The sequence below is a fragment of the Mytilus edulis genome, chromosome 8 (genome assembly GCF_963676685.1).
Source record: "Mytilus edulis chromosome 8, xbMytEdul2.2, whole genome shotgun sequence".
NCBI lineage: Eukaryota > Metazoa > Mollusca > Bivalvia > Mytilida > Mytilidae > Mytilus > Mytilus edulis.
In genome coordinates this window covers 79926431-79954150 of record NC_092351.1, presented here as the reverse complement: position 1 = coordinate 79954150, position 27720 = coordinate 79926431, and the positions used below count along the sequence as shown (strand labels likewise).

General features: G+C 33.3%; 1 protein-coding gene across 1 annotated transcript; it reads right to left on the bottom strand.

Annotated features, from left to right (window-relative positions):
- Positions 1-2677: 2677 nt before the first annotated feature.
- LOC139486338 (histamine H3 receptor-like) lies at positions 2678-18387 on the bottom strand. The gene is made up of 2 exons (XM_071271204.1): positions 18183-18387; positions 2678-3960 (listed from the first exon to the last, which is right to left on the bottom strand). Exon 2 carries the CDS (start codon positions 3916-3918, stop codon positions 2755-2757), a length of 1164 nt encoding a protein of 387 aa, XP_071127305.1. The 5' UTR covers positions 3919-3960; positions 18183-18387; the 3' UTR covers positions 2678-2754.
- Between the last annotated feature and the right edge of the window lie 9333 nt (positions 18388-27720).

The following is a 27720-nucleotide window of genomic DNA, read 5'->3' as shown; positions in this document are numbered from 1 at the left end:
TTACTGTTTTTTATATGACGATTTACAAAAATGTCCAAATAATAAGACAAATTGGTTGTATTTTATTAAAAATGAGTTGCTCAGTATAGGTTTAGGTGATATTTGGTATAATCAAGGTTTATTTTTAGATAGTAAGCTCTCCAGTAGTTTTTACTTGATAATTAAACAACGCCTGTTTGATTGTCTGAAGAAAGATTTTGACAGCCAAATGAATAATTTAGTTAAATGTACAAGTTATAGATATATGGTTCAAAATTTTTGTTTACAAAATTATTTATGTAAACCAATACCAGTTATTTATAAGACATGTATTACCAAAATAAGACTTAGTAGTCATGATCTAGCTATAGAATGTGGTCGCTATTCTGCAATTCCAAGAAGTAATAGACTATGTAGTTTTTGTAAAAATGACATTGAAGATGAGATGCATTTTATTTTAAAATGTCCTACTTATCAAGGTCTTAGATCTTATTTTATAAAACCATATTATTGGAGAAAACCTTCTATGTATAAATATATACAATTAATGAGTTCTAATAATCTTAGAGAATTATGTAATTTGGGTAAATTTATATTTCGTGCACAAAAATTAAGATCTAACATGATGTAATATGTTTAACACATTACCTTCTGCTATCTATGTATACTTTGTGTAGTTTATATGTTGTATGCCTATAGTTGTTATGACTTTGGTAAATAAAGATATAATGAAAAATATAAACACACATTACGTTTTAAACGGAAAACTCCACACTAAAATTTACGACAAAAGGGAAGATTTTAGATGGTGATGTTCCTTTGGCACAATCTTACGGTGTTTATGTTTCACAGCTCGTTCGCTACGCCCGTGTCTGTTGTGGCGTTTTTTATTTCAACGAACGTACTAATCTAGGTATAACTGGTAAATTATAAAACCAGGGAGAGATATGGTTACCATAAAATAATTAAAACCTTTACCATATTTTTCCATAGATATAAAGATCTGGTTTTGAAGTTTGGTTGTACCTGTAGAAAACTTATTTCAAACAGGATAGCACATTCTCATTTTAACGGAAATGTTGTTAACTGTGCCCGAAAATTTTGAAATGATCCTTGTAAACTTATCGCTACTATAAATAAACTTATTCTAATAGATAACCAATTCAACACTTTAATAAGATCATTGAATATTGTTTTTATTGGTATAAATATTTGATTTTGTTATCAGTAAATTAAAATCAAACTAAATATAGCTAGTATGTTATAAACATATACACATTTATGGATCTACAATCTGTCGATACCTGTATCTTGGCATTGCACAAGGTCATGTTTTTCTCTGACGTCTTTACACTAAATCCATTGGATTTTGGATGTGTACGGATTGATAATTTAGTCTTAGATGCATGATTTCTTTATTAGTTGTAGGTGGCTTTAAACTAGCTGTCAGTTAACTGCGAGTACTCTCAGATCTGTTCCAAGTGTCTTTTTGTTGTTGGGATGTACAAGTACCCGGCTACGTCCATCTGATGAGTTCAGCCTTTTCAACTGATTTTTATAGTTCGTTCTTATGTTGTATTGTTATATCACTGTCACAGGAGGGCGATTTAACTAATTTTTCATTAAAAATAACTTCTGGTGACAAAAGTATTTAGCTAAACAGTAAATTATTATAATTAAAAGATTTGAAAAACTTAAAGGTTACTCACGTTACGCACAGGTAAATTTGCTTTTTTCCCTAGCTCTTCATTGTCAATAAAAATGTATGTCCCTCATGAGAAAGGGATCTCTAATAACAGGGTCAATTACAGGAATTGGCAAAATGGACTAATGACAAGGATTGTCAGTTTTCTGGCCAAATGTCGGCACTCGAGCTTCCTTTAGTGATGAAAAGGAGATACACATCAACATTAATCAATCAATAAAATATGAGTGTGCTGCTTTGCTCGTATCCTTTATTGAATTTATCGTTGTGTTAACTTTTTAATATTTATTGGAACGTTTTTAGCCATACAAGTTACCCAAACAAGTTTATCACCATATTGCTTTTATTTATTAAAATAAATATACACATTTTTATACTAATACTTTTCATGATAAGTCATCATAACAATTATAACAATTATAATAGTAATTGATTGAAATTGAAGCCTGTCATTCGTATAGTCTCAATGGTAACTAGTTTACTTAAAAAGAAACATGGAATGTTGAAATTTGTTAAAACGTCTTTTTAATGAAATCGGATATATTGCAATTTGTTAACAATCTCAACTGCATGTTTCATATTACTTCCATTCATGCATTCACACACAGTGAAATAGTAGATGGTACAATAGTTTTACGAAGTATTGAATGACAGGACTATGCTTTGTTGTTACACCGGAGAAAATTACAATTATATCATATGCATGTATTGATTATATTTGCAGCCTCCATAATATACTTAGTGTAGAATGATGCTATTAAGATTGATTATCAAAGGGAACAACCATTCAACTTCAAAAGGTGGAGGGAGAGGTAGGTTTTTAAAAAATATATGAGTCAGAATTTCTTTAAATTTTTCGACGCTATATTATTCAAATTATTATTTTCTTTAAAAATTTAACACTATAATGTGTGTGGAGAAACCTCGCTTCAGGCTTCTGCTTGACCACAATAGTTTTTCAACATCTAATTGGGGATCTGAATATTCTTAAAGAAAAAAACATAACCCACTCTTTTTGAAGTTAAATGGTAGTTCTCTAATCCAATGATTGAATCATAGCACTAGTTTCATTAAACAATAACTGGTCCGTCGCCTATATACTTTTGTCTTCTACCACATGACAGGAAGTATTTAAAATTTGACCGGAACCTGTTACAGTTATAAGCATATAAAAATGGATTAATTGCCGATTTAAACCATAAAAGCCACGTACATGTTTCAAAAACCGGCACACTTACACAAGTTCTACAAAATGAATATATGACTATAGCAATAGCATAAGGAAGCCACGCACACACATACACAACAGTCAATATTGCGAGAGATTTAGCCGCCTTTTTACCGTGACGTGTGTGGAATATTTCTTTGGAACGTAGGCTGTTTCTTCGATGCAAGTGTACAAAATTTACGTTCCCTGCGTGAACGTTATTTATTGACGCAGATCTAGACAAAGTCGAGTCCCGGCTGTTGGAAAGTGAAGATAAATTACTTAGCTCTTCTCTTCTTGAAAGTAATTTTCTTATTTCCCAAAATATAATTGTATTCAATATAGTCAATATCACAAATGGAATTGGAAATGCTACTATAGCAACCACTACTGTGTAGGCGTAATTATTTCGATACTGTACTTCACAGTCATCTAAAGGTACAGAATTCTCTCCTGTCCAAATGTCCCAAAACAGGGTCGCTGGACCATTTAAAACTAATGCAATAATCCAAGCGGCACCACTTCGTATATACGCATTCCTTCTAGTCTGATCTTTATAATTCCTGGACCAGTGTTTGAGGAAAATATAACGATCAAAGCTTATCAAAATCATCACTTCTAAAGACACGGAGGTAAATATTAAATCCAGTAACAAATACGCCTTGCAGAACTGATATCCGAATATCCAAACGCTATCATCTAAAGTATACGCTAGGTATATCGGCATACTAATAGTCCCGATTAGGAAATCTGCAATAGCGAGATTTAGAATGTAAATATTGATTGATTCATGTAACTTTCGGTCTCGTATAAACGAGATTATCGTAAGTATATTCCCAATTAATGTAATCACTATAACAGGAACAATCACTATTCCTGCTATTACTAGAAGTTCCCGTGATGCTGTGTATCCATTGTCTAGTACTTCATTAGTAGTATTATATGTTGTAATGTTGGCATACATTGTCTTTTCCAGTGAAAAAGTAGTTACACCTTGTTTACTTGAATAATCCGTTATATGCATCATTTTGTATACAATCCGGAAGAAGTTTCACTCATCCCTTTTTCTCTGAAAAAGACAATTGAATCAAATATCCCTTTTTCTCTGAAAAAGAAAATTGAATCAAATTATGCATGTAGTACATATGCATGCAGGTGATAGTTTGAGAATAATGCTAGGATGTTGATGGTGAATGTTTTCTTAAAAATGCGTATCACCTACAAAAGACACCTGTTAACTGCATATATTGTGAATTCACCCAAACAGAAGTCGAGATAAGATTTAATTACCTTTGACCTGTTTTAGTAGTTAACTTTAAAAATGTTTTAAATTTTGACATGTATTCAATAATACGACGAGGTTACATCGACTTTTATTTACATTTCTCATTGTAAATATCTAAATTTATCATTTTATCCACATATTGTTTTTCAAATCCTTTAAGGAGTCTCGTGTTAAGACTTTATTATCCGTGATTTTAAAAAGAAAGACATGATTTATAGTAATTTGTTCTTGTCTTTTAAGGTAAATAATACGAATTAATCAGACTTTAAAGAAGATAAATACATTCGATGTCTCTCTTATCCTAAGTATTTAATCTTTAGAACGTTAGGACTTAAAAAAGATCTCAAAATTAATTAGGTTTCTTGCCTGTTTTCAAATAGTTCCGTCATAGCACTGACGTAATTGTGTTTCATAGCTACTATCATTCAGTGACGAACAAATACGAAACTGATCAATATGATTGTGCACCTTTCAAGGTTTTAGTTGCGCTAAAGTATCTTTCTAGGTCAGACGTCGGGAAATGCAGTCATGTGTGGTCGAGTATATCGTACGTCTGGGTTCAAATTTAAATATTTACAAGAATATCGTGTCAATGCATACATGTTTAATTCCGGTGTAGTTTTGGAGACTATTGACAAAATAAAGAATGCTTTATGTTTTTTAAATTTTATTTGGAGTGTTCCGTATAAAGTATAAAAAAGAAGATGTGGTACAAAAATGTACGATTGCCAATTAAACAACTCTCCACAAGTCTTAGACCCCGTTTACACTAGCAAAAAAAGATCGATAATTACTGGGATCGATCCTTTTAAGATCTATATTTGGTCTAATATTAACGGAAAAGATCGATCGATCTTCAATCGGACTTAAAAAGTCTTAGAGACCAAATGACACAGAAATGAACAACTACATGTATACGGCCTTAAAAAATGAACAAAACCCACACCACATAGTCAGCTATAAAAGGCCTCGACATGACAATGTGAAACAAGTCAAACGAGAAAACTAGGGTGACGGATTAATATAAGGGAAACATTGTTTGCGAATCCCTTAGTATTATTGTATCACTGTATTTATATGTGTATGTCATGTACATGAGTTTTTGAAATAAAATATGTTTAAAGTAAACGAGAAAACTAACGGCCTAATGTATGTACATAATGAACGAAAAACAAATATGCAAGACAAAAAACAAATGACAACCACTGAATTACAGACTCCGGACTTGCGACAGGCACATACAAACAGAACGTGGCGGGGTTAAACAAACCTCTCCTAACCTGAGACAGTGGTATAACAGTACAACATAAGAACGTACTATAAAACTCAGTTGAAAAAGGCTTAACTCATCAGATGGATACACATAGAAATACTAAACAGAGTTTAAAATTCTTTTACATCGATTCTTGTGTAAAGAGCACACATCTGTTCAAATGTATAATTTTAACATCAACGCTCCCATAAAATTAAACGAAATATGTTAACACTGTACGATGGGACTGTCAGTTGGTATTTGGCTGCAGACATGGGAGATTAAGGAAGCTGGCTTGTCATGTTTTGGAATTTTTGTCAGATTTTCGGAATCCCCTGGTTTTATCCATTTAATGCCTTAACAAATTTTGCCGGGTGATCCCAATTTTTTTTATTTATAATTCTTTCACATTTATAATGATAAGCTATCTGTTAAAGTGTTATATAATTTTAATTATTTTTTAATAGTTTTTTTCCTGGTTCTACTAAGAAGCAATTACAACGTCAGCTTACCTTACCTGACCTCTTTATGTTATCCTCTAGAAAATATATTCATGCGGAAACATTTGATAAGATTTCAACTTTTAAAAATTTCTTCAGATAAAAATTGAATTATTTCCCTCGTGCATGATGATAACACGTAATGTTATTACACGACCGATAAAGGTGCGCATACATAATATGATTCTATGTACGTTAACATACCGTTACTGTACTTAAATTGTACTTATAGAAAAAAATATGTAACAAGATTAAGAGGCTCCAGATCTTTATAATAGAAGAGCAGAAGATTGGAGCACGTCTATGTAATATTTTACAGTTTACATTTACAAGTGACATAACGTGTGTAACTAAAAATAATTTAGCAATTGTGCCTCCAAACTTCATACTTGCCAACTGAAGGGTTTTTCCCCCATTGAGGCTCCCAATCCTAAAGTTTGAAAGAGCAATTTTGTCCATAATTTAAAACAAAACAATCAAATGAACATGTGTATGGGATTGTATAAAAAAGCAAATAAACATCATAAAAATAAATTTGAAGGCCCCTTTTAAAAGTTTTGTAGAACTGTGAGAGCCATCTTGCATGTAAAAACCCCATGGACATTTTGAAATGATGGCAGGTATGAAACTTTCATATAAATTTCATAACGTGACAACCCGTCGAAAAGTGAAGGCTTTGTGGCGCTTTCAATACACAGAGTATTTCAATATCCCCTGCAACCCGTCGCACAGAGGACAAATAAGAAATCTCATACTAAATTATGTTTACGTCTACAGAAACCTGCATATTCATTCAGTAAGAAAGTTCATGTTAGTTAAAAGAGCAACGTCTTTACATTTAAAAGTATCAAAGCAGGAAACAGTCTTTAAAATTTAGGTTTGACCAATATGTGTCTTAAATTAGTCTTGGAAGCCTGCTTTTTAGTGGTGCGGGTCGGCAACTTCAAACAATCTATCTGATTTTTATAGTTCGTTCTTTTGTTGTACTGTTATACCACTGTCCCAGGTTAGGGGTGGGTTGGAATCACGCTAACGCGTTTAACCCCGCCATATTATTTATGTATGTGCCTGTCACAAGGCAGGAGCCAGGAATTCAGTGGTTGTCGTTTGTTTTTATGTTACATATTTGTTTTTCGTAAGGCCGTTACTTTTCTCGTTTGAATTGTTTTACATAATCATTTCGGGGCCATTTATAGCTGACTATGCGGTATGAGCTTTGCTCATTGTTGAAGGCCGTACGGTGACCTATAGTTGGTAATTTCTGTGTCATTTTGGTTTCTTGTGGAGAGTTGTCTCATTGGCAATCATACCACATCTTCTTTTTTAAGAATATAATCTTTGGCATAGTAGACTTGAAGTTTAACGTTGCAAATCTTTAAATATTTTGATATAAATAAAATACATTGACAACCTAAATAAATATGTGCTCCATTACAGCTGCTTATCTACACTTTTCTAACCTATACACAAGTATCCTCCATTACAATAAAAAAAAAAAGCTCGACATAATTGGCCCGATAATTTTAGCACACCTTATTTTGTAATACCATGTTATATGCGTTGACGGACAAGGGGTACACATGCATCTACCGTCATGTCACCAATACATGTATATCATTTACATTCTCGTTCGTACATGTATATGCAAGAAATATTGACCACTGGACGTCTTATAACAGAAATCCATCAGCCCCATCACACAAAACATAATCAATACAGTATAACGACAAAAGTCATGAAATGTCATCCTGTCATCCATATTATTGAATTAAAGGTCAATTATACGATAGTGGACATTTGGATGAATGGTAGGGCATATATATAGTATTACATTTATGGGTAGGGTTAGTACGTATTTACTAAATATACTAAACGTGTGTCAATAATGTAAACAAAGAATAGTAAAAACACAAAATTTTACCTTAAATTGCAAAAAGGGAATTATTACTCCAGTCCAAAATCATCCATATAATTTATATTTCACAATAAGTTAAAAGCTGATGATAAAATTAAAGGAAGTACATATTGCACACATACGTGACCTCGTGCTGACCCCGCAACATAATTAACCAATTAGAAAAAGGTAATCCAATCAGGAACTGGTAATTAGTTAAATTTCTCTAATCGTGAAAACAGGAATGCAGGTTAACTCATTTAATTCATCAAAAGCGCTGTTTTTTTTTTGTGTGTTTTTTGTTGTTGTTGCTGTTCATGTACTAGTTTTGTTTCATTGAAGAATATCCCTATACTTTGTAGCAGATGTTAACTTAGTAATACAGTTGGATTTATTACATGCGAAGATAAAATCATGTTTTATAAAGTTGATACAAATAACCCGTATACTAGACTCAAATGCACATAAAGTAGAATTATCCTTTAAACACTTTTGTATTTGGAAACTATGGATGATACAGTAATACAACATTGTATCTATAATACTAAAATTACGAGGTCCAATTTGTCAGCCGTCATCGGGTAAAAACGACAAATCAAAGAATTCAACTCTATATATAACTAATATAGTTCAATGGTGTAGATTAAAAATTACACCACTCCAGACCCTTTTGTTTTCAGCATAATTAATATTGCCAATAATTAACAAATTCCGGGTCGAATCCGATACCGATACAAATAGTATATTCAGTTATTGCCTTATCTGTACGTTCCGCATTTGACAGGCGCACCACCAAACGGTGTATTTAGAATTTTGCTATATACTCGGGTCGTAATCAAAGGACTGACACTACTAAATTCAATCATTGTCAAATTGTTCCCTATTGTAGTTTTATTCAGCAATCAGCAAGACTTTCTAAGATAACTAATATAGGACAATGCTGTTGATTAAAAAATACTCCATTCCTGGATAACCAGGACCTTTTGTTTTCCAAATAATTAATATTTCCAATAACTGATAAGTTCCAGGTCGACGGGTTCAAACAGAAAGATTTGAAAGCAGAGAAAACTGTGTATCTTATAATCGACATGACTTATCAGATGACAATACCAATTACTAAAATAAGGCTTAGGCATAGTTATATACTTTAATTCAGTCACGGACCCGCGATATCACGGGTGTGTACTTGTATAGATTAAAGATGAGCGTTCTGTTTTCGAGATACTGTCTTTTTTAAGGGGCAAAACTCCTGTAAAAAACACAGATTGGTGATGATAAAGATAATAAAATCCGTCAGGAGTGTGAGATTACGTATAATACATGCAATGTTTAAGTTATAGATATTTCATATCTTTTGGATAGTTTTGTGGTGTTTCGTAAATTATACCTTAGCTTTTGTTGAAACCCCCGGCAATAACCCCACGAGACGAATCATTTAAAGAAACCCATGTTCAGCTTCATTTAAAGGAACATATCTATTTTTAATTCTCAAGCATAATTGTTATTACTTAAGCAACCTCGTTAACAGTTTAGATTTATATCAAATCGGATGAGAATCCAGGATTTTTAAAGAGGGAGGGGTCTAGCAAGTCAACGTTTAAGGTAAAACTATATTTAAAAAAGGACTACGCATCTACCATACATGAAGCTCCTTGAAAAGGGCGTGCCTTCTGCTCCCTTCTCCCCAAACAAATCTGCCTTTGCAATTTTAAACCCTTTACCCAGTATAGTCATGCAGCTGTATTTGAGCTTTTGAAACAGGGAGAAAAGCAAGGCTCGCTGAGCTTTTCTCCTGTTTCGAATTCGTAGTGAGTAAAATACCTTATCTTTTCCAACGATGTACGAATATTTTTTGATCCTGCAATTAGAAATTGAGCTGAAACATATAGTTCACCCTCCCGTATCAAAATCTATTTTTAATTCTCAAACATAATTGTTATTACTTAAGCAACCTCGTTAACAGTTTAGATTTACATCAAATCGGATGAGAATCCAGGATTTTTAAAGAGGGAGGGGTCTAGCAAGTCAACATTTAAGGTAAACTATATTTAAAAAAGGACTACGCATCTACCATACATGAAGCTCCTTGAAAAGGGCGTGCCTTCCGCTCCCTTCTCCCCAAACAAATCTGCCTTGATAATTTAAAACCCTTTACCCAATATAGTCATGTAGCTGTACAGTGGAGGCTATGGGACTACAATCTAAGTAGACATCAGATTCTGAATCACCGAAAATCAACTTATATTTTCATGTATAATTGTGAAAATTATACGATAGATAGCTATGGTATAATTTTCGGTACTCTTGTTGCATTCCCCTAATAGGTTACATTGTACAGCTATAGGTTAACATAGATTACATTTCAAAAGACCATATTATAAGCTGTAAAGTAAAAGTAAATGATGAGCGCTGATTTATTTTAATATGTTTCAGACATAGCCGTTATAAATCTTTGATAAACATGTCTTAAAAATCCTACAAGAAATGATATGCTTAAAGAACGTTTTAATATAATTTTTCGTATAGTTCATATTCCCAAAGGGCATAATGTCTTAAGGTCAAGGAACAGTAAATGGTCTAGGTCACATATTTTGGTATACTTAGGCATACAACTTGGTCTCGTTATTCTATAACTGAAACTCGAAAAAATAATGCATTTATCTCTTTTAGTGTCTGATATATTTATGATCATTGTATTCTTTCAAAAGAGGAAAATAGAAAGAACATGAATTAGCGAAAAAAACTTACTTAAATTTGTCTTAAATCATAAAATATATTTCTACTCCACAGATTTTTCTTAAAACACTATATATTGTTGGTAAATGAATTTCCGTTTTAATGATGTAAAATAATCATGGGATAACCGACTTCGGTTTTTATGACATTGACCAATCCGTGATCTAGTTGGTAGTAACAAATATCTAAAATCTACTTTCTACAGCCTATATAACGCGATGACGTTGTACGAAGTTCACAATTAAGAAGCTGAAATCGTCTCTGTTGTCTTAAAAAGTTTTGTTTTCAACCGACCCTCGCTGTCAATTTCTAGATGTAAGGCAAGATATGAGGCAGACTTATATTAACTGTACATGCTGTATCCTTTATCTCTAGTTCGATGGGATTGATGCGTTTAAAATATAGTCACAAAATGTTGAATTATTTAGTGAGATAGCATCATTTATATAGCGGAAAGAACAGTTAAAGGACATTACTAACTTCATTTCATTCTTTCTTAGAAGTTCATGTATGAAGTCAGCACCAACAGAATAAAGGAACAAGTCGGCAAGCAGAGGGATACAACTGGTTCTCATGGAAATGCCAACATACTTCATCCATTTGTACGTAAACTTCTCAGGAAAAAATAAGCTACGTTATCCTTTAACTTCACCATCCGCTTTATCAATCATCTCCTCTCACTAAATATTTTTGCCATGTCTGTGTCTTTTGAATCTTACAATATGGTATGGGGTTTGTTCATTGTTGAAGGTTTTTATGATGACCTATTATAGTTTGCCTACTTTAAGCCATTTGGTCTCTGGTGAAAAGTTGTCCTACATACCGCCTATTTTATGTTTGTAGTTATATTATGTGAAGGGACAAGCATATACAGCTACGGCCATGTCTTTCATATATCATATCATTGTTATTGTGTCGTTCTTGAATTTAAGTAATATTTACCACTGGACGTTACATATAGAAATTCATTATCACAATCACACCAAAAAAATGTATACAAGGTAGCAATTGAAGAGTAGATACAATATAACGACAAGTTCATGAAATGTCATCCAAATTATTGAATTAAAAAGTCAATTTAAGTCAATTTAACGATATTCGACCTTGGGATTAATGATAGAATACTATATAAAAATAATATAAGTGTAGTCATCTCATGTGATAAATACCAGAAGTAAAATGAACCTCAAGTTTATAAATAGTTTTGTATTATTTGATTTAAACGTTGAATGATCACGCATTTATTTTAAGTTAATGTGAATCCTTAATTCAGAAAAAAAAAAGTGTAAAGCGACAAATTATTTTGTTTAAAGAGCCGCCTTTATTATCTGAATGTATTAGCTAATTTTATAAGAGTCTTGTCTTTTGACTTTTCGTTTCCATGATACTACATGCGTATATCTGTTTCTCACAGACATTTTATTGACCAATATCGTATCACAAAATACGAAAATACTTTTGTACATCTTATACCATATGCGATAATGCGATACATTTATTTTCTTTGGTTACATCTTCTGACATCAGACTCGGACTTCTCTTGAACTGAATTTTAATGTAGAGGTATAGGGGGAAGGTTGAGATCTCACAAACATGTTTAACCCCGCCGCATTTTTGCGCCTGTCCCAAGTCAGGAGCCTCTGGCCTTTGTTAGTCTTGTATTATTTTAATTTTAGTTTCTTGTGTACAATTTGGAAATTAGTATGGCGTTCATTATCACTGAACTAGTATATATTTGTTTAGGGGCCAGTTGAAGGACGCCTCCGGGTACGGGAATTTCTCGCTACATTGAAGACCTGTTGGTGACCTTCTGCTGTTGTTTTTTTCTATTGTCGGGTTGTTGTCTCTTTGGCACATTCCCCATTTCCATTCTCAATTTTATGTACGTGTGCGTAAACTGCTCTCTAAAACAAGGAAAACAAGGAGTGTAGTTAAAGGGAATCTTCGCAAAAATGACACAACCAATATATTTTATTAAAATGTTTGAATTTGCAAGAAGTATTGCTCTAACAAGAGTTTACGTCAATGTTTTCTCCATACAATTGACAAAAAAGTTCAGTGTAAAATATTTAGGGGTACCTATATTTTTCTTCAATATTAAACCCTAATATAAAACAATAATGTGTCGAGTCCTTGTAGTGCGCTTCTTAACAAATCATAAATTTGATGAAAAGGTACGAAATATTCAGTCTGGCATTTGCCTTTCTATGCAATAATCTAACTAAATAACTAGGAAGTTTTACGGGAGTTTGTTCATAGCTTACACTATCACTGTTGGCAATCGGATGATGGTAGCTGAAGTTTCCACGATCCCAATTTGGCGGAGGGGAATCCCGGTAAGATCTTTCCGACTTAATGTCTTTGTGTTAACATACATGTGGCTAACATTACTCAGCCGTCTTTTCGTTATTAACATTTTCAATGAGTCTGTACAATATTAAGAAGGAAAGATCTTATCGGGATTTCTCTCCACCATATTGCGATCGTGGTACTTTCAGTTACCACCATCCGCTTGTCAACAGTGACTATAAAGTATATTCAGGCAAATCCTAGCTCCATTTCAAACGTTAATCTTTAGGGACACATGATATTTTATACCATTAAATGTATTATTATTATTTGCTTTGTTGCGACATGCGGTCGATATTAAATCAGTCATTTAAACGATTATCAAACTGTTAACTCTATTTAAACAAAACAAGTGAATTAAGTATCAGTTTACACCAAAGTGGAGTGTTAAAGTGACTATTGTAACAGAATCCATATACATTTATTTTTTAATTCATCAATTTATCAGAATAAATGACAATGCGACACAAATATTCTGCTTGTGAAATCGATCAACAGCAGACTAAAATATTGTTCATTTCCGCCATTATCGTTATGCTATTGTCTGTTACTAGAATAATAGAATAATTAAATATATCATTTACATCAATTCTCTGTATAAATTCTGAAAATAATGAAAGCGATACATTCATCTTTTAAATTGTTAATTAACGTATACATATACATGTACAATATTCAAAGTGTAGGCAAATTTCAAATGCAATATTTGAGCTTTTGAAACAGGGAGAAAAGCAAGGCTGGCTGAGCTTTTCTCCTGTTTCGAATTCGTAGTGAGTAAAATATCTTTCATATCTTTTCCAACAATGTACGAATATTTTTTGATCCTGTAATTTGAAATTGAGCTGAAACGTATAGTTCACCCTCCCGTATCAAAATCGCTGTTGAATGAAATTGGCCCGACTCAAAACGCGAACAGCAATGAAGACACCAAATTCAGCTGCCGAAGTAAACAGTAATTTGATAACACCCGCTCGCTTGCAACAGAAGCATAATACATTGTTTTTTTTTACCAGGAGATTAAAATCGTCAAGTATACGTGTTTTTGATCATTTTATCAACCATCCCGTATTTGTGTAGTAGAAAGATCGATTGAAGAATTCATAATAACATTTGAAATTAACGATTATTATAGTTGGATTGACGTATGTATATATACGATTAGAATATATGTCTTTTGACTTGGTACGAATGATCATAATTTCCAAACTTTTGAGGAGTGATTTTTGGGCATCACCGTTATTTTGAGTTAAAACAAAGAAAACGTAAGATGCACTTTCTAAAAAATTCAAAAATCCTTTTAGTTTCCTAGATATTTTATGTCTGACCACAGATAGAATGTGTTTAAACGGTTTACGTTTAATTCCAACAGCGTTGCACACGATTTTCAAATGTAAAAACAAGCTGTGTATGTTTGTATTATATTTCTTTTAAAGATTGAAGAATAGATATGCTTGTATTCTAAAGTGAAATGTTATATTCTTCAATGTTTAAGTATGTTTTTTTTTATGTTTCGAAATAAGTTAACAAAATCAGACAAAGTATCTTATGCCTAGGTCACACATTCACGGACCAAATCGCCGGATCCGCTACGGAGTAAATCTCACGGATGATCCCGGAAATGGAGTTTCCGTAGTCTGATACGGATCATATACGGCTGCACAACGGTATGACTACGGGTTTTGACAATACTTCCACGGACAATGAAGGACGGGGTTCATTGTTGCGACATGAGTGATACGGGTTCTTACGGTAAGACACGGTAAAATACGGAAATGACACGGTTTAGTACGCAAAGAAACGTGTCGTGACGTATGTACTGCGGATAAACGGTTTACTACGGTATAAGTAAGGGTTAGTACGAATAAGAACGGTCTGAACGGAATAGTACGAACGGTCACATTTCTACAATTTACTTGTTAATCATCAATTCTATATAGAAGTTAATTGAGATTATTTTTCGATCTTGTTAAATAAATCATTGATCTGTCTGTCTGTACTATGTGTTGTTATTCGTAATCCTCGGACCAATGACATGTAGCAGTTCTTGAAACATTTTTAGGACTATTCTTTCAAAGTTCTTAAATGTAGCTGAATTTTTCGCACACAATTGAGTCATGAGGGTCGTAAACTGGCCATGGATAGGGAAGTCAGTCCGTAGACCACCATGTACTCTGCCTCCTGTCATCAAGTATCTCGGCCCTGCCCTATCATTTTGAGCCATGTAAATATCCAATTACAGTCAATTATTTGCAAGCGGCAGTTGTTGATTATTCATGTTGGATAATCATTATGTATACCTCAACGTCAAGACACATAATAAGTAGCTATAGGGCCCTATAGGTATGAAGTATTTATACAGAAGCTAGCCTTATGTAAGTCTGTCGCCGTTACAGACATAATACTGTGAATTCATTATTACACGTTGGAACCAATATTCGTGGGTACAGGTGAACAACGAATTTTAATGTTCAACGAAAAACAAATTTCTATAAAGTTGTATCCAGACTTTGGCAGAACCTTGAAATCAAATATCAACGAAAATTCGAGGTTTCCGCAATCCACGAAAATTGGTACCAACGAAAATAAAAGAATCCACAGTATTCCGTATTGTGTTGTGTTGTAACGTAGTAAACCGTAATAGATTCTTAGAACCCTGGCTGATACCTAGCTATCCGTATTACAACGTAATAAAAACGTGCCGTGACGTGGCACATTCGTAACAAATCGTATTCAATACGTGGTGTAACCGTAATAGTGCGTATTTTTCCGAAACTAGCCGTAGCAATCATTTTGGCCTACAAATAAGTACGGACTTATACGTTTTTGATAGGGAATATAACGGATTAGTACGGTCTTAAACGGTTTAGTAAGGAGTAACTACGGCCGTTTGATCCGTGGTCAAATTTTGCGCATGTTAAAAAATTGTCAACGATATACAAGTACTACTACGATCTACTATGTATGGCTACGACAACAATACGGATATCTATGGACTAACACAGATTTCCACGAATGATGCCAGATAGTATCCGTAGCTAATCCGGCATCACATCCGTGAATGTGTGATCTAGGCATTAGATATTTACATATATGTTCCAGACCGTACGAGTATTTGGACCGTACGCGTATGGTCTGGACCGTATGCGTACTTTTTCAATATACTGATACGGTCGGACTAATATTTAGATTTGGTCAAGTTTATTAGATACAAATGCATATAACAGATCAACATAACTTAACTTTCAAATAAATATAAAAAAAGTTCCATTGTAATAGACATAAAAATTTTATATTTTTACTATTTAAATAATTCACGTTAATTAAATCTGTTAATCTCTTGTATTTAGCATGTCGATCAGTAATACATTAATTGAATTATGATCACTGAAATTGAAGATATCGGAAGTAAATATAATATGGGAGGATAATTGTTTTAGAGTATTTAGCAACTTAACAAAAAAAGATGCAAATGCAAAGGAACATGGATGAACTGCAAACATGTAAAAAATATAACGTTACGTGTGGTAGCAAGTGTCACCTTGGACGAGAGTACCAAAATAGGATTCAGATATACAATTAAACAAAGATTAAATTTCACTTGTTCGTTTGTTCATTTTATCCATCTAATTGTAGTAATAACGATTTGTAAAATAAAAATAAAGATGGTTATAAATGTTTGTTTAAATTTAACCCATATGATCCAATAACATGTTTGGTTAGCTCGTACTGGACCATACGCGTTTACTCATACGGTCCGACCGTACGCGTATGCTCGGACCGTACGAGTATACGTATACGGTCCGGACCGTACGCGTATGGTCGAACCGTACGAGTAAACGTATACGGTCCGGACCGTACGCGTACTGTCCAAATACTCATATGGTCTGGAACATCTATATATATAACTCGTCTAAACATCAACCCAACAATATTAATGTTAGATCTGTAAATTTGTTTTCGCAATTTTTTTGTTCTTCCCTCGCGGGATTCGAACTCATGCTACTGAGATATCGTGACACCAAATCGCCTGTACTGTATCCGACGAGCTAGACCACTCGGCCACTTTGGCTTCACAAAAAAATAAAGCTTTCGGTGGCCGGGTGTTACCTTTCATCATCAGTATTTATCTAGCGTCGTAATACAGTACATGATATATAAGGCATGATATAGATATCACGAGGGTCTATAGGAAGACATTGAAAGTTAGTTTGTGTCTATGCACACAATCCTTATCATGTTCAAAATTTAAAACGAGATAAACTTACGGGAAAACCATTTGATATTCTTGTGATTTTCCCCGGATAGTTTTTTTTTCATCTGCGTATTTTTTTTCGGATACTTCGACGCTCGCAAATTTATTTTCATTTTTAAACACATTTTGTATTTGCCATTTTGTGCTGCAGAAAAATTAAATTCAGTGACAGTTTTGAAGAGGTAGTTCAATAAATTAATTTTCTACTTCAATATCCACATCATTCAAAACTGTTAGATCTATACAGTTTTATTTCTGACAGACATGTACACTTGTATTATCTCAATTTGCTAATTTTAAATCTTAAGATCCAATAATTTATTATGCAATCTGTTTACTAACCTATAGCAGTTGTTTGCCTTTGAAAAAATCTCAAACAATAAATGTAATAGACCACTTTCGAGTTCATCCGTCACCGGCAAAAACTCGTCAATTATGCACGTCTTTATGACTTCATTTACCAGATAGCGGGGGTCGCCTGTATCCCTGCACTATTTACGTTCATCAAGCGTCTTAGAGATCGACATTGTGCAGGATAAACTAGAAATAATGGTTGTTCTGTAGTTACTAACTGACAATGCCCTAATGACAGCAGTGTTGATTGTCAATTTTGAGAATTTAATTTGCCGAATAATTCGTACAATATAGAATTATAGTTTCCCAACCACTCGCTCAACATTGGAATGGAAGTGACGACGCCCCTAAACGCACAAATGACGTTCACTAAAACCAGAGTTTTTAACGGAAATGCATCGAACTCGAAAATTGTCTATTGGAAAACATTTACCATCATTTTCTGTTGATAATCCAATAAGGTTTTTTTTTGCAGTCTGGCCTGACTGCCTTTATAAGTACAGAAAGACAATGAAATTCGATTTGTTTTATTTTCAAATTATTTTTGTTTGTTACTATAAAAACACAGAATGTCTGTAATTACTTAAAATGATGGTATGAAAGTAAATAAAAATGTTTCTCAATTTTCCCATTATATCTAACCGAAAAAAAAGAAAAAAAAAGACTTACCTTCAAATTCAATGTTCAGCATTGAAAATATGGATTGTATGGTTTACCCTTCAATAGTTTAATTGACAACCACGATGTCATGCATTACGTATGAGGTTTAGGAATATCAGGATACACTATTCATTGCATTTATCTATTTTCTAGGAATCATCAAATCATTGAGTGGTTGAGCTTCAGTAATGTGGGATTACTGCACAAGCAGACTGCATAATACATTATTGGATCTTTAAAACAGTAATATCGTGATTGTTTATGACGTACATTGTTTTAATTATTTTTAATGGTATCTTATACTAAGCAAATTGCAATTTTTACAATATTTTTAAACTTTTGTCGTAAAAAGTAAAATCACAAAAATACCGAACTCCGAGAAAAATTCAAAACGGAAAGTCCCTAATCAAATTGCAAAATCAAAAGCTCAAACACATCAAACGAATGGATAAGAACTGTCATATTCCTGACTTGGTATAGGCATTTTATTATGTAGAAGATGCAAGTACTTAATGAAACAAGCATCAAGACAGACATTCTCTCTTGTATCACATTGACTAGGTTCGCTTTTACTCAAACTCAAGAAAAGGACCTGTTCGTCTTAATTCCAGAACAGCGGTTCTAAGCCGTGGCATTTGTCTATGGAAAGCCAACGGGGTCAAAATTCTTAATTCGTAACTTGTCAATTCGTAACTTGTAGTTGTGTAATTGCATAATTCGTAATACGTAAATTGTCAGTTTGTAACTTGTATATTTATAATTTCAAAATTGTTAATTCGTAACTTGTCAATTTGTAACTTGTAGTTGTGTAATTTCATAATTCGTAATACGTAAATTGTCAGTTTGTAACTTGTATATTTATAATTTCAAAATTGTTAATTCGTAAATAGTCAATTTGTAACTTGTAACTGTGTGATTTCAAAATTCTTTATCGGTATATTGTCAATTTGTATATTGATGTTTTGTAACTTGTAACTTGTCGATTCGTGATATGTCGATGTGTGAAATGTCAAATGTTGTCGTATTATGCTAACGATCATTATGACGACAGATGGCGCTCGGTTTCTTCTTCTGTAAGTAGGAGCACCTCCATATGGAATGTATACCTAACTAATTTAAATCAATTATATACAGCACATACATATATTAGAAAACAAATAGACATAAAATATATTGTTTGTTTTATATAGAGGTAACCTCGAATAAACATATATTGTATTTACTGTACTCGTCACCAAACCTGGGAGGATATGTCACTTCCTCACGGTATTAAGGTATATACAGCCTGTGTCGCTGAAATGGACTTCCTTGTCAACTTTGCAAATATATTACTGTCACTTGGTAGGATATTACTTCTTAATACTTGACCGGGTCAAAATTAAACGAAATACATGAAATATGAGACGGAGCTGGAAAATTCATGCTAGTAATATCAGTGTTCTCTGGTGTAAATATTTGACTGAATGTATGATGGGAGAAATAGGTGGACATGCACCCATTATGTCTTAATATTATAAGCTGAAATAATAGAATTTCAGAAAAGAATGTAATTATCTAATGATTTATTTAATGTCCGAACAGTCTTTATTTAATATTTGCCTCTCGAGTAATGAAGATAAAAAAAAATAAAGTTTATATAATATTTGTACTTTGCATAACAGATTGAATGAAAAATTATTTTAAATGAGTTACTTAGTTAATGTATACCTTTACCAAAACTGAATTGAATATGCAATATTTTGTAATAAAATCTTAAGGAACCAGCAAAATTAAATGGGGACCTAAAATAGCCTTACATATTTGCAAAAATTGAAAACAACACGTTTAATAATTTCATGCGTCCAAAGCGCTTTTCTGGATTTACCTTCATCAGGAACGCTCAAAGCCAAACGTTTGAAATCCGAGGATGTATAAGTACCGAAACCATTGAAGAGCTATATAACAAAACTACCTAAAATAAGTAGCCAAATTCATCTTAAGTCAACTTTGCCCTAAGGAGTTGAAACCTTAGTTTCTTAATAATTTCAAATTTATAAACGGACAATTTTAGAAATGTTTGTTAAATCAAGTACTGACTACTGAGCTGACTGATTTATAACAGTAGACTACGAATCCGGAGAAGATGGTTGCGTCTCAAAATCGCTCACAAAACTGAAACTACAAGACATACAGACAAGACGCTCAAGCCAAAAGCTAATATTTCTGTACAAGGTGGTTGACTGTGGTTGGTTTCTGCTATAGAACCAGACAATAAAAAAAAATCGTCCACAGCAAAATACCACAATAGTATACCTCATTTTTCTTTAAAACAGTACTAATAATCGAGTTGAACCACCTTGAAGACACTGTAGTGCTCACACCGAGCGTTGGCAGCCGTTCATGATCAGAAAATGCTCTCATGCACCGTCAATACATCGACGGCGCTCTCTCTACCATTGTATTAAAGCCAATATTTGAATCCACAACGTATTCCTAGATAAAGATGATCATGGTAATAGATCGAAATATACTAGGAGGTGTCCCCTCTGAATATTTTGTCAATTACCAATGTTTTAAAACTATGAAACTGTTGTTTTTACTAAACACGTAACCTACACCCACTTTTAGCCAAAGTGACACCCTACCCCTTTCACTTGTCAGAGAAGATTTCACCATCTCAACATTTGCATGCCAGAAGCAATAATCTCGATTGTATTTCACCATGATAATCTTTGCACATGATTTTGGGTTTGGCCAGGGGGGGAGGGTAGTATGTCTTGGGTCATTTTGAAGAGTAAAAGGGTAGCCTGGGACCCTGGCTTACCGCTGGGCAGAAGAGCCAGGCGGAATACAACATGCATGGTTTGGCAATAACGTCATTTCTTGACATATCTATGGGCGGGAAATATTTATATTGTTACCAACTAACTCATTGCAAATTATTTAAATTCATATGAAATGCAAATTTAAAAAAAAATAGCTTTATTGATTAACATCGTTAATCAACTCGGTTAATAAACGATCCAATCGACGAAATATTAGATTTGGTCGGGTTGACGGGCTATAAGGAGGGGTGGCACCGGTTTGGGATCTTATCGAGATTATTGGGCGTTGAGCAGCAGGTGAGAGGGATAGGGGAACATTTTGGTCTTTTTGGTTGTAAATTTTTATAGAACGAAAAATTAGATAGCGGCGATTCTTAAGCTTCGTGACAAGAATTATAGTTCAGTTGGCATGCATATTAATATATATTTACACCTGTCAGCCCTATCCGCCCATCCTGTCAGAATAAAATGGTCCGATAGTAGCATTTAAGGATTAACAGAAATTGTTTATAAATAGTACCTGGGTTTCCATTTAATGATGTAGCCTTTTATAGACGACTAAATATGGTATTAGGTATCCTCATTGTTAAAGGCCGTAAGTTGTCTATACTTGCTTAATTACATCGACTTTATTTGAAATTTGTTGGATAGTTGTCTCATTGGCAATCCTACGGTTTAATACCACATCTCCTTAATAATTCTGTCGTTTTATTCCGCTGACAAACTACTATTTCATTAACCTCGCCATTATGAGAGATCTATTACGTGGAGGTACTGAACTATTCGGGATATTTTTTTTTATATAGTCTACGTTTCAACGAAACGCCACCTGTCGTCTTCAGTAAACAAAATAAAACTGGGATTCTGTAAACATGCATTCTTTTTTAGCGGCATTTGCTGAACATAATTGATTTAAATTACTATAGGTATATAAATAAATTTGGTGTATTTACTGTCTTATGATTGGTTAAAAGAATTGGGTTTATTTTCAATGTTATCAATTTTTATGGCGACACGCCCACTCTAACGTTGTGTATTCATACGCAAACATCTGTGTACGTTGTTATCCTTATTAATATATATCTTTGAGCCTTATTTTTTATAGAAATTTATTTATAATGAATGGCAATAATTTATTTTGAATTTATTGAACCATAAAATTAATGTTTGACTCTTCACATTTAACATAATCCGCTTCGCGGATTATTCAATGTGAAGAGTCAAAAAATAGACTTATGGTTCACTAAATTCAAAATAAATAACAGCCATTCATTAAGTACATACTCCTTATGAAGGCGCTCCTACTTACAGATGGCTTATGTACACGAAGAAGAAACTGAACGCCATCTGTCGTCATAATGATCGTTAGCATAATACAACGACAACATTTAACACTTTGACATTTCACACATCGACATTTCACGAATCGACAAGTTACAAGTTAAAAAACATCAATATACAAATTGACAATTTACCGATAAAGAATTTTGAAATCACACAGTTACAAGTTACAAATTGACAATTTACGAATTAACAATTTTGAAACTACAAATATACAAGTTACAGACTGACAATTTACGCATTACGAATGATGAAATACACAACTACAAGTTACGAATTGACAAGTTACGAATTAAGAAATATGACCCCATTGGCTTTCCATATTTGGCAGGGCCTCGTTAATGCCCTAATTTCCCTTGTAGTGTAGTGTAGTATACGTGTACTGTATATTATTCTTTGTTTTTCCATAAGCTATTTTTTCTCTGTTTTTTTGTTAACTAATGATTTTTAATTGCCCTTGGTTCGCTTCCTCTGAATTATAGAATTGAGATAAGACCTTATTTTCGAATAATGCTAGCCAATACTTATACCTGTATGTCGTTCTTTATGCCCGCGTCACACTGTCCCGATTTTTACGCCGATGGCAACACGATTATGGAAATTTACAAAATCGGGACTGATCGTATCCAGATCGGGCTATTCGTAGTGCCATCTTTAACCATCGTAGAACCATCGGCCACTTTTTCTAGCCTTCGGGGACAACTTCGGGAAGGGTTCTAAATTTTTTAACATGTTAAAAAATCCCCGAAGGTGCGTCCGATGTTGAGGGTTCGTATTGAGTTCGTATCACCATCCTCACCATCGTAATGTCACCGGGAATGCATCTTTGAACATCGTATTGCATTCGTATTTCCATCGTTTCCATCGGGCAGTTTTGACATTACGATTTCTACACGAATGAATCACGAAGCTACCCGAAGGTCTAACGATGGCAACACGACTTCGTAAAGACCTCGTAATCCCGTCGTGTTGCCATCGAATAAAAGTACGAAGGCGACAAGATGGAACTACGACGGCAATAAATCCAGCTAAATGTAAGTTAATTTTCGCGGTAAAATACATTTAAAGTGCCATGCGCGATATGCACTGGTCAGTCTAATACGACAGTTAAGAAAGGCGTTCACAAAACATGGAGCTCATATCATATAATTCTATGAGAACAAGAAAGGCGACAGCGTTGTTTCTATTAATCCAAATGGAACAAGAAGAGCATCTATTACAGGCTCAGGATTTACTTTTACAAGTAAAATGTTTTTTTTGTCAATTTTTCATATCAAGTAACATAATGAAAATCATAAACGCGCCTCGTACACCGACACTGCATGTACACGTATGTAGGGAAACCAACTTTTTCTTCATTATTCTGATTTATTATGTATCGTCTGAGTTGTTGTCACACGAATGTTTACTCCATAACCATTTTGTTTTCTATATGTCATATTTTGCCGCATTTATTGCTTTCCCCACATCCTTCCTTTTGTCTATATTATTATGGTATTCTCCTGGAAAGAACTCTTTTTGAATAAAAAGGATCAACGAACCCATTACCTTACCTTTAAGATAGATCAGTAAACATGGGAATAATTATTGGTGATTATTCAGACTAGTGCACCTATTTTACAGTTCAAACAAGGCAATGCCGAGCGTGGCATCCCCTCGTTTGTAACATATTGGGGACAAATATGGACACTATATTTGTATATGACACATGCAGAAAATGGTAAATTAGATATGCATATTTGATACATAAACTATTTTTTTAGAAATCAACCAAAACATTCAGTAACTGGAAATACCTTTAATATTGTCTTTAGAACCAGCAGGTAAAAAAATGAGCAACCAATTTCCTGTTATTATGCTATTTCAAGGAGAAAAAAAACAAGTCCATCTGCATGACCTTGACCTTTTGCCTTGAACGTAAAAAATGCCAGATCATTACAAGGAGGAACAATAAATATACCAAATGTGGTTAAAATATTTTGAAGCATATTGGTTTTAGAGTGTCCACAAGGGTGATATTGCCTTGTATTACAACTGCCACTGTGACCTTGACCTTTGAACTTTAAATTCAATAGCGCTTAAGATATTCGTAACAAGTAACACCATACCAAATTAAATGTACAATATAATATATATTCAATATTGATCAAACAATTTAAAACGCGTGAGGCCTTCGGCATATAATTTAAATGCATCGTAAGCTGTACACGACGTCTTTTAGACATCGTATGGCCATCGTGCCATCATCGTAATCCATCGTGTAGCCTTCGTAATCTATCGTGTAGCCTTCGTGATCCATCGTGTAGGCTTCGGCTGAGATATGAAGCTTAAATACCCGTCTTCGGTTAAACTTCGTATGTCCATCTTTTGCTATCGTATATAATTTCGGCACCATCGTATAGACTTCGTTATTCATCATACTTGCTTCGGTCACTTTTTGGTATTTTAACGAGATCGGGACCAACTTCGTACGAACTTACAATTTTCGCATTCGGGTGTCCATCGTATATAAAAATCGGGACAGTGTGACACGGGCATTATCATTATCAATTTTCAAATAGGTCTTCAATGAAAAAAAACCCCAAATCTTTATATCCGCATAAATGGACAAGTTGTATCATGTCGTCGAGTATAGCAGATGGAGGGCTCAATACACCGGCGAGACAAAACAAAGACTTGAACATTGGTTTTCACTTCTATTCAATATGTCTTATTATCAAGTAAGAAAAAAGACTGCGCGATGTTATCAGAAAACTGTCACAGTAACCCGATTGGGTGGCATGACTACCTCGAATCTTTCGAACTACATGTAACACATTGCAATTGCTGGTTAACATGTCGGTCCTATATAAGAGGCTGTATTCAATTCACATATAAAACTTGTAGTATTTGCCACTGGAACTTACTAACGAAACGGGTATATGCACCTTCATGCTATTTTTTAATCGTTAAAGGATGTTTGCTACTCTGTTTCAAAATAACAAGCCTTTTAAAAGACTTTGAAATGAATAGTATCTAAACAAAATAATTGAAAAAGCAGAAAAAAAGTGTTCTTGTTTTCGAAATATATGCCATTAAAAGTTTTGTGAAGAATAATTCTCTCTAGATTTTTCATACATTTAACATTGGCACCTTTTTTCTTTCAAATATAATGAAAAAATAACAAGGGTTTATTATAAAATTTTTAAAGATAACATTTTTAACTATATGCAATCAAATTCTGGAAAGAAAAGTAGGAGTTAATGGGCAACATTTTTAATACCACTACATGGATAAAACCAGAGGACTCCGATTATCTGGCAAAATTCGAAAACAAGAGGAGAGAAGATCTCTAAATCAACTGACAGTGTTAAATTATTCTCCCTTAAAGTATTGAACTAGTAAGTTTGATTTTGAAATACAGTGCATGCCTTGCATAAGTAATAACCCGACAGACATAAGATCATTATTGCTGTACATATAACCCAAAACCTGATTTTGAATATCCTCTGATCTGATAAACACCGCTGTTAAGATTACGTAGTGATGATTAGCTGTGTGTCAACTAATCAATAGTCCATTTTCATATAACCGACTTTTAACCGGAAGTTATTCATTTCGACAGGCCACCTTTTTTTCTGGCAAGACATCGTGGTACTCGGTCAAGCAAGATTATTGTAAATAAGTAAACTCAAGATTTTAATCAGTACAATTTTGAGGGAAAGTAAACTGTTCAAATGCTTTATATACATGAGTAAATTATCCAAAAATTGTCACAACTTTTGGAAATAACCCACAAAACAACAGAGAAAAATCTATGTTGTTGTTAATTAAGACTCCCCGCCCCGGCTCCTCAATCCAATCTGGCCTTCCGACACATTGGACATACGCATAAGCTCGAATCTAATCAATCTCATGGACGTACATACATATACAGAAAAGAAAAAATAAATCAAACTATTAAACTAAAAAACAAGAAATAAGACGCACATACATCGATAAGAATTACAGAAATTTGTTTTAAAATGCTTAACAAGGATTTCGTTTTATAAATACCGTTCTCTCCATAAGCAAAGCAAAAATGCATTTACAGTTTACACAATAATAATTATAATAAAATATCTGCCATTTCCAAAATTCCACATAGTACAACAGACCACATCGACCACAATCATGAAGTAAATGTCTTTCATAACAAAACTACTTCAAAGTTTATATGAATATTTGTGTATTACATGTAAAAAGCATGTATTATGGATTATGTAATATCACAAAAAATTGTTATCACAATTTAATGGAAGTTAAGAAAATCAATATGTGTAAAATAGTATGGTTAAACAGGTAACATGGAGTATTATATTTTAATCAATGCATATAATTATATAAATATTCAAATTGTCCGGCAAATGTACATCTTCAAATGAAAAGTAAAATTGACCTCTCGAGTTATTTATCTGATGAGTAAAACAAAAACCAAACAGATCATATTTACATTTAAACTGGCCATTGTTATTTGCTAAAAGAGGGGCAAAAGATCGAAAATAAACTGACAACGCCATGGCTAAAAATGAAAAAGACAAACAGACAAATAATTGTACAGAAGACACAACATAGAAAACAAAAGACTTAGCAAAACAAACCCCACCAAAACATTCGTCGTGAATGCTTCATTTATAGCTAGCTACATGTACTTGGAGAAATTAGAGACGAGGATCGATCACAACCAACAAATGATAGAAATTTTCTTCATCAATTTCTGAACGATCAAATACACTATTAATCCAAGAATTGGAAAACGGTATTAAGCAAATAGAGACTACTTATACGTATAAAACGTGTTATAGTGTTATATTAACGACTTACCTAATGTTATGATGTGCTTCGTTACTCACAAAGGTACACGTTTGTGGATTAAAACAATACTATTATATGCATTTTTCAATGAAACAACCTACAAATTGCACAATATTATAAAAATCAACGTTAACTGTATTCTCATATGTAATAGCTGCAAGTGCAAGATGAAATGTTATGACGATAAAATGCTTAAAGTAATTAATTAATGTTATTAATGAAACATTGAAGACATTTTGCTGTGTACACATCACATTTACTATACAATGAACGTACATCTAACACAAAAAAATCTAGTCTAGCTAAACTGACTAAATAATAATTATAGCAAACAGGATAAACGGAAACTTCCATTGAACAAACACAGAGTTTATTTCAAGCTTATAACTTAAAATAGTTTTAACATGTGTTTTTTTAAAGAAGTTAAATCAAATTGATTGCATTCAATTTTCAAGGTGTCTTAGAAGGAATATCTGTTGAATTTATTGTCTTTTCTTTACGCATTGTTACGTTCGTAGATTTCATAATTCATTTTCTATTTCGTCTTTCGTTAAATGCATGTTTTTTTG